Source organism: Peromyscus leucopus, chromosome 3 (assembly GCF_004664715.2).
Source record: "Peromyscus leucopus breed LL Stock chromosome 3, UCI_PerLeu_2.1, whole genome shotgun sequence".
Taxonomy (NCBI): Eukaryota; Metazoa; Chordata; class Mammalia; order Rodentia; family Cricetidae; genus Peromyscus; species Peromyscus leucopus.
Genome location: NC_051065.1, coordinates 66,572,527 through 66,580,872, shown reverse-complemented (window position 1 = coordinate 66,580,872; position 8,346 = coordinate 66,572,527). Strand labels below are relative to the sequence as shown.

The 8,346-nt window shown below is 40.3% G+C and overlaps 1 protein-coding gene across 1 annotated transcript; it reads left to right on the top strand.

The window, feature by feature from the left end:
* Positions 1 to 1,211: 1,211 nt before the first annotated feature.
* On the top strand, positions 1,212 to 7,169 carry Tomm7 (translocase of outer mitochondrial membrane 7). Its single transcript, XM_028864182.2, has 3 exons — positions 1,212 to 1,441; positions 2,389 to 2,437; positions 6,999 to 7,169. Exons 1-3 carry the CDS (start codon positions 1,339 to 1,341, stop codon positions 7,012 to 7,014), a joined length of 168 nt encoding a protein of 55 aa, XP_028720015.1. The 5' UTR covers positions 1,212 to 1,338; the 3' UTR covers positions 7,015 to 7,169.
* The last annotated feature ends 1,177 nt before the right edge of the window (positions 7,170 to 8,346 follow it).

The following is an 8,346-nucleotide window of genomic DNA, read 5'->3' as shown; positions in this document are numbered from 1 at the left end:
CATACACATAGGCACAAAAAAAGAGGCTGTCTTAGAGCTTGAGAAATCGAATTCTAGACCTGAAATCAAACACTAAAATGTGACTGCATCCAGACAGCTACTTTGGAATTCTTGCTAAACATTAGAACCACTCAAGGAACTTCAAATACAAACCAATTGCCTCATCCATAACTAACCAAGTTTTCTAGGTGTGGATCCCCACCATGAGGTATATAGCTTTAAATCTCTTCAAAATGTAATGGCCAGCCAGAGAGGACAACCACAGACCTTCTATATTAAGGAGGACAAGATGTGAGCCTGTGGTGAGCCAGAATATTATGGCTTGTTGAACGCTGGAACTTACAGTAGAGGAGGAAGCCCCTCTCACATACAACCAAAAGGAGTCACATCTTATAAACTCTTGCTTGATTGTTGCAATGGAATCTGTTAGGCCAAAGGTCAGGCATGGTGGTACAGCCTTTAATCCTAGCACCAGGGAGGCAGATCTCTGTGAGTTCGAGGCCAGCCTGGACTACATAGAAGGGTTCTAGAATAGCCAAGGTTACACAGTAAGACCCTGTCACAACAGACAAATCTGGAATTTCATGTGAAACTTCCCAAATTTGAAAATGTTGGGAAGTGAAAAACAGACCACAGGCCAGGCAGTGGTACTGCACGCCTTTAATCCCAACGCTCTTGGGAGGTAGAGGCAGGATGATCTCAGAATTCAAGGCTAGCCTGGTCTACAGAGTTCTAAGACAGCCAGGGCTACACAGAGAAATCCTGTCTCGAAAAACCAACAAAACAAAACAGAGCATGGGTGCAAAGGTGGAAAAAACCCCCTGGAGATTGCCCTATTGAGGGTCCATTCTTAACCTTTCAGGCAGTCATACCTTTGGCTTTAAGAAACTGGTTCTGGGATGGTAAAGAACTTATCCAAGGTAACCCAAAATAGGAGACCGAATCAGACTTAAACTCTGTCGTCTGGAATTTAATTAAAATTCCTTCTATCCCAAGTAAGTGCCTATTGCATCCTATAACAACCGGGGAAGCCGTGTTCTAAACAGCGAGACGTTGTCTTTAAAAACAAAACTACCCCCTTTTCCCCAAGAAAAAGCCCAATTCATACTCCAAACTAACAAAAGAACGTGGAAGACAATATGAGCGCACCGGACCAACAGCGCACGCGCCTCCTATGGGCGACAAAGTGAAGGGCGACGAATTACGGCCTCTGCCGGCGATGCCTCACGACTCCTGCCGTAAAGGTCGCAGGTGGCGCATGCGCAGCTCCTCTCCCTTTCGGAATCTGGACGCGGTAGTCGTTGTGGGGTCTCCTGGTTCCACGGGTCCGTCGTCGCCATGGTGAAGCTGAGCAAAGAAGCCAAACAGAGGCTGCAGCAGCTCTTCAAGGGCGGCCAGTTTGCCATCCGCTGGGGCTTTATTCCTCTCGTGATTTACCTGGGTCAGTGGGAGAAACACTTGGAGGAGCTGCAGGGCAGGGTTAGGGGTCGGTGCGTCTGGGAGTCTCATTTTGGTCTTTGTGGCCGGGGAGAACAAACCGGGTCATCGTGTTCTGCACGTTTTCTAAAGCTGTCTGGCCGGGCTCGAGAACCCAGCCTCGAGTTCCTTCCTTTATATGGGCAGTATTTAACTAGTCACACCCCTCATATTCCGTACTTACTTAAAAGCATGACCTTTCAAGATTGGTCTTAGGGTTAGATGATTCCCTAAAGAAAAATACGCTAGTAAGGCTTTCAGAGCGTTTCTCCTCCTGTAGGTTGGCCTAAGTGGAAAGAAGCTAGATCGGATTAAAACGTCACAGCCTCGAAGCATGATTATGATAGTAGTTGGAAGCCTAAACTTTCCTACTTGTATAATGAAGCATTTGGGTGATTTTTTTTTTCTTTTTCAAAAGTTACTGGCCCCCATTTTGCAGGGAAAGAAACCAAGCCATAAAGTTATACCTTCCTTGCCCTAGTGTACAGACAAATATTTTCACCAAGGGTTGCACACTGGACCTTACCCTGTTTCTGGCTGAGTAGGTTTTTTCATTTTTAATCTTAATTGCCTTATTCAGCCAATACTTTCAGAAAAGGTGTAGTTTTCCTTTATCATTAAGCTCTCCCTAGTATGCCAGTGTGGTTTGGGACTTGTGACAGTCTCGTGGAGTGACTGAGTAGAAGCAGGGCATGTTAAGAGTGACTCCTCTAACTGTACAGTGGGAACAACTGTCCTTGATGCCGAGAAGTCCTGGATGCTGTTCCACATTCCGGTGGAAATTAGAAACCTTGAGCAGAACACGTCAGTTGAGACAGCTATCCTGGATTGGATTGAAAGAGACGTGGCTGTAGGCTTTTTGTCTACTGGATTTGTACTGTTATATTTGAAAGTTTTTATTTTTCCCTTTAGGATTTACGAGGGGTGCAGATCCTGGAATGCCTGAGCCATCAGTTTTAAGGTATTGCTCTTGAATATCAAAATTTGAAGGCAGATGCTTATATATTAATTGGTATTGAATCACTGGGAAGCGATGACCCATAATTTCACCAATCACTATGGTCTTTCTTGGGTTGTTGGAAGAAAAAAATGTAGACTAGTCAACTTATATTAATTGCTATGTAGCTACTTTGCTTCCCCTCATCTTATTTACTATGTTATAATCATAATGATATACATTCTAAAACAAATTATCATCTTACTACATGAAAGGGTAACCTTTTATATCATATTCTAACATGTAGAATTTTGGTCTTTTCACCTAAAGTTAGAATTGATAAGCTATATTTTTCACTTGTAAATTACTTAGGTTTTTAGTACTCTATATAACAATGTAACTTTAAAAAATTATTTTGCTTGCATGTATGTCTGTGCATCATGTGTGTGCCTGTGACCATGGAGACCAGAAGGAGGTGTCAGATCCTCTAGAGTATTTTGCTTGCATGTATGTCTGTGCATCATGTGTGTGCCTGTGACCATGGAGACCAGAAGGAGGTGTCAGGTCCTCTAGAATTAGAATTGTAGACAGTTGTAAACTTCTATGTAGGATGATGGTAATTTAATCCTGGTCCTCTGAACAAGCAGCTAGTGCTCTTCACTGCTGAGTTATCTCTTCAGCTCCCAAGCATTTTAATGCACATAGATAGCTTTTGTTGATTTTATTTCTTCATGATAAATCCTTGGGATTAGTAAATTGAAGTCTTATCAATACATATAGTTCCCAAAATGCATTGTCCTATTTGTTACCCAGAAACAATCTTGCTGGTATTACATAAGCTATTTGAAAATTTCACACATAGTGTGCATATTAATGTATATATGTATATGTGTATATTCATTTATTAATCAGCTTTCTATTGCGACTTATTGTCAGTTTATAAAGAGGAAAGGTTTGTTTGGGCTCACATTTCAGAGGTCTTAGGCTATGGTTGCTTGGCACTGTTGCTTTGATCTGGTGGCACAGTCCACGGCAGTGGTGAGAGGATGCCTTTTCACCTCCTGGTGGTGGAGAAGCCAAGAGAAGATGGGCACGAGTCTCAGTATCCCCTCAGGAACATGCTCCCATGATCTCACTTCTTTCCACAAGGCTTTGCCTCTTAAAGGTTCTATCACCTTCCAATATTCTTTCAGGCTGGTCAGTAGGTCTTTATACTTGAATTTTTTAAATGTAGCAACTTGCAAAAATGATATACACGTGTGTAAATGCTTTATAAATATTTTTGTAAAAGCAGAGTCAGTAGGTAGGTGTGCTCTGGAAGGGCTGGTGCTCCAGTCACTGATGGGCACCACAGTGGTGCTATGAGAATCCAGTTGTGTTTTGTAGACATCCAGTTATCATAACAGCTTTCATTTGATATACCAGGCATTCATTCAGTTTCTTCAAACCTTCTTCCAAGTCACTTTTAAAAGAATGATCAGAAAATACCTTTTTTTTTTTTTTTTGGTTTTTCGAGACAGGGTTTATCTGTGTAGCTTTGCGCCTTTCCTGGATCTCGCTCTGTAGACCAGGCTGGCCTCAAACTCACAAAGATCTGCCTGGTTCTGCCTCCCGAGTGCTGGGATTAAAGGCGTGTGCCACCACCGCCCAGCAGCTTACCAGCTTTGCCTGTACTGTGTGGTACACATTTTCTCCACTCCTCTGCTTCTTAGTCTCTTCTTTTTCAGAAGAGATTTGCTTTTAGAAAGTTTCCACCACATGTGCCCTCAGCTTAACTGGTGTGCAGTTAAAAGGTTTTCCTATTAAAATTCTTAATAGATGTCAGTTTTTTATTTCCTCACTTTATTCTTTGGTCTGTTATAACACAGCTTCTTTTTCTTATGTGATTTTATTTTAAGGGGGGATGAGAGTAAGGGGAGTTGAGGCAAAGTCTTGTTTGTCCCAAACTGGCCTTGAATTCACTATGTAGACCAGGCTGGCCTTGAACTCAGCTTCCTGAGTGCTAGGATTGCAGGAATGCACCACATGGAATGCTTCTTAAAATTGCCTTCACAGCTCCCCATTAACTTCCCTTCTCCTTAGCTTTGATTGCTTGAACTATGAATTTCACAAGGAGTTTTCCTGTGAAATAGTGAAGTAGTATGTCTGCTCTTGACTGGCTCACTGATTGCAAGCCAGTTATATCTGTAGAGAAACATTCATGTAAGACACAGTATCATAGATGTCACTACTTGATTAAGCTGTGTGCATATTTTCCAAATACTGCAGAGTATCAAGCATGTTTCCTCAAGAGGCCATTAAACTTTTAGGACTGTGGTTCCTCTTTTATTGTTTGGGTATAATACCTCCTAAATTAGGTTGCCATGAGAATAGAGTAACAATATTTTAGGTAAATATTAACACCACTTGTCAGGTAATTTGATCAATAAAGTATTAATTGTTGTTTTTGGTTTTGGAGATGAGGTTTCTCTATAAAACCCTGGCTGTCCTGAAATTTGCTACATAGACCAGACTGACCTTGAACTCACAGAGATCCACCTGCCTCTGCCTCCTGGGTACTGGGATTAAAGGCATGTGCCACCACCACCTGGCTATCTCCACTTTTTTTTTTTTTTTTAAGAAAACATTTTTTTTTTTCTAGCTACATGACTGTATGGCAATGCAGAATAAGCTATGTCTTTGCTCATGTCAGATAAGCAAAGGCATGTGCTCCTAACATCTGGAATGCTTTTCTCCTCAATTTCCACCTGATGAAACCTGCTTCTAGAAAACCCCAGTCTCAGACGTCTTCTTGCTGAATCTTTCTTCCCTTTCTAAAGTTGAAACAGGCCCCATGTCTGTATACTTCAGTGTCTTTCATGATCTGCTTGTTGCTCACTTGTACATTCGTTTGTCTTATGAGCATGGAGAATAGCTTCTCAACTGTCCTTGCTTCTTAGGTGATTAGGATCGAGAAGTGATGGAGCATCCTTCTGTTATCCCAGCAAGTTTTGACTTCTCAAAACTGCAGGCTAGATGGAGCAGCTTCCTGTATGAGTTTTCATTTCTTCACTCTGTCTTCATGTTCTTTCCTGTAAAGAATTGAAGGTTGGGGATTTGGGTTAGTCAGTAGAATGCTTGCATAAATGGGGCATAATGAGTCATATCTGTAATCTGAGTTCCTGGGAAGTGTGGGCAAGAGAATTAAAACTTTAGGGTCATCGTTAGCTACATAGTAAGTTTGAGGTCAGCCTGGTTATATGAGACCCTGTCTGGGAAAAAAAAATGTTTTTTGATTGCCTCTGAAGGGTTGCCCCATTACTAATTTTATCCACTGTGCTGAGGAGACTTACTAGAAAGATTTTCCTGAGTTGCTTACTCTGCCCCCCCCAAAAAAAACAAATGGAACTATATGTTTTTATTAATATAAAATATACTGTTCATCTGCCATCTTTTTTGACTCAGCATAGCACATTGTATATGGTTAGTTGGTTGATAGAAATGTCTTTTTCAGAATGAATTATTCTAATGAATCAATAGTACTAGGTTAGTAAAGCCATGTGTGGTTTTTTTGTTTTTTGAGACAGGGTCTCATGTAGCTCAGCTGGCTTTGAACTCTTGATCCTCCTGTCTCTGCCTCCTGGGTACTAAGACAATAGACTTAATCCATCATACCTAGTTAAAACATGAGTAAGACAAATGTATTAATTAACAGAATCATTATTTCTGTTATCTGTGTCAGACCAAGAAAGATTGTCTTTTTTCTTTATTTTGGATGTTCATCCATTGAGAAAGAAATCTAAAAAGGTGAAGAGTTTGTTTCTGTATCTTAACTGTATGTAAAAATAATTGGATTCAATGGGAGACTTTAGTTCATATCTGATAGATAATGGTAAATGCATGTTGTGTTTTTTTCTAGGCATAAAACGGCCTAAATGGCCTTTAAAAATAATCTACAGAGCCTCATTGTTATTAAGTCACTCTTTTAATCAGTAAGATTGAGACATGAAGCACATTTTTTTTTTTCTTTCTTGGATCCCGGTGCCCCTCCCTCCCTTTAACAAATGACATGGCACTTTGTGCCCCTTCGAGAATCAAATGTTCTGGGTAGGAATTAGGAAAAGTGGAAACTGTGGCTAATTGATCCTAGGGATGTGGGTAGTTAAGGTTAAGGCTCCAGGTCACATCTCATGTTTGCTTCTCGATCTTGTAACCATTTCAGTGTCAGAATTATGGTAGTTTAGAAGCAGAAATACCAACTGGAGTGTGGACTTTCCAGACTCTGACTCATAGAAAGAACTTAGGAAAAGGATTTTTGCAGTTTCATTGATGCTTTATGTAACAATAATACAGTTTGGTCCTTTTAGTTAATGAACATCATTAATCGTTTATCTCTTGATTGACTTCATTTTATATATAAACTGAAAATTTCCTTTGCATTTCTCAAGTTTTGTTGCTCATTTTGTCTGATGATGGGTTCTCATCCTCTAGTCACTGAGTTTGATAGGGGACCATAAACATAAACGTAAGACCTGGTTCTTCAGCTGTGTGGGGAAAGTGTTTGTTCCCATGTGTAATTTATTTTTCCTCTTCACAAATGTTTTAGCCTGCTTTGGGGATAAAGGACTGTTTGGTCATCTGGATTTGGAAGCAATCCAACATGGAAGGTGTGTACTCTGGCTGGATAAGAAAGACATCGTTTCAACGCATCTGTGGCAGAGTGGAGTCTGTACTGACTTAAGATAGACTGTCAAAATAAATATTTTTAACAATGTTACATTTTGTCTTTAAAGCATTTGTGTGTGGGGGTGCCTACGGTGTACCAGTGTGGAAGTCAGAGGACAAACTGCCGCAGACGTTTATTCTTTCCTTCTACCATGTGCTCTGGAGATGTAACTCCAGATATAACTTGCTGGCAAATGTTTTATCCACTGAGTTGTCGTCAGGCCTGCCTTGAACTTTTCTTGAATTAAGTGTGCTGGGACTATCAGGTGAAAAAAATCAATCCTTTTATTACAGGAAATTCTTAATGTGTGTTTAGATACTTCCTTAAAAAGTAAAAACCACCGGGCAGTGGTGGCACACACCTTTAATCCCAGCACTTGGGAGGCAGAACCAGGTGGATCTCTGTGAGTTCGAGGCCAGCCTGGTCTACAGAGTTAGTTCCAGGAAAGGCACAAAGCTATGCAGAGAATCCCTGTCTCGAAAAATCAAAAAAAAAAAGTAAAGACCTTTTAAAGTAAATTCCTGATTGTTCATTTATCAAATGGATTGTAATTTCCCTTCACTGTGAATTAGTGGGCTCTCAGAAACATTCTAATTGCAGAGAGTGGGAATGATTCAGTTTGTGACAGACTGGGATATTCTACTGCACTAACATGAAGTTCTGACTGTAAGAAATGAGGGGTTACTGTCTGCCCTGCTAGGGAATGGGAATGGTGTTGGGGAATTGTGTCTGATTTGTTTGTAGGTTAAATGTGAGTCTAGAATTTTCTTTGGGTGTGTGCATATCATAGTCACACTTTCGTCCAGTAGAAGAAAATGCAGTTAATGGAATGAGTTAGTTCTGGATATTGGTTTCCTGGGACTTCTACCAATATTTTATTTTGACCTTTTAAAATTAGTATTATTTTAAGTTTTCAAAACAGTTTCTTTGTGCAATCCTAGGCTGGCCTTAAACTCAGAGATCTACTTGACTCTGCCTTGTAAGTGCTTATTTTGACCTTATTTTTATTTTTGTTTTTGGAAAAAGTCTTGCTGGGTATCCCAGCCTGGCCTTGAACTCACCACCCTGCTGCCTTTTTAGTGCTAGGATTATAAACTTGCTCACCTTTCACTATATTTGAGGCCTGCTTTATTCTTTTGCTTTTTCATGCTAACAAGATAACTTCATTTACTTAATTGGAAGTTATAATTAATGAAACGAAGTAGAACCCAAACAAGCTTTGTGAGTT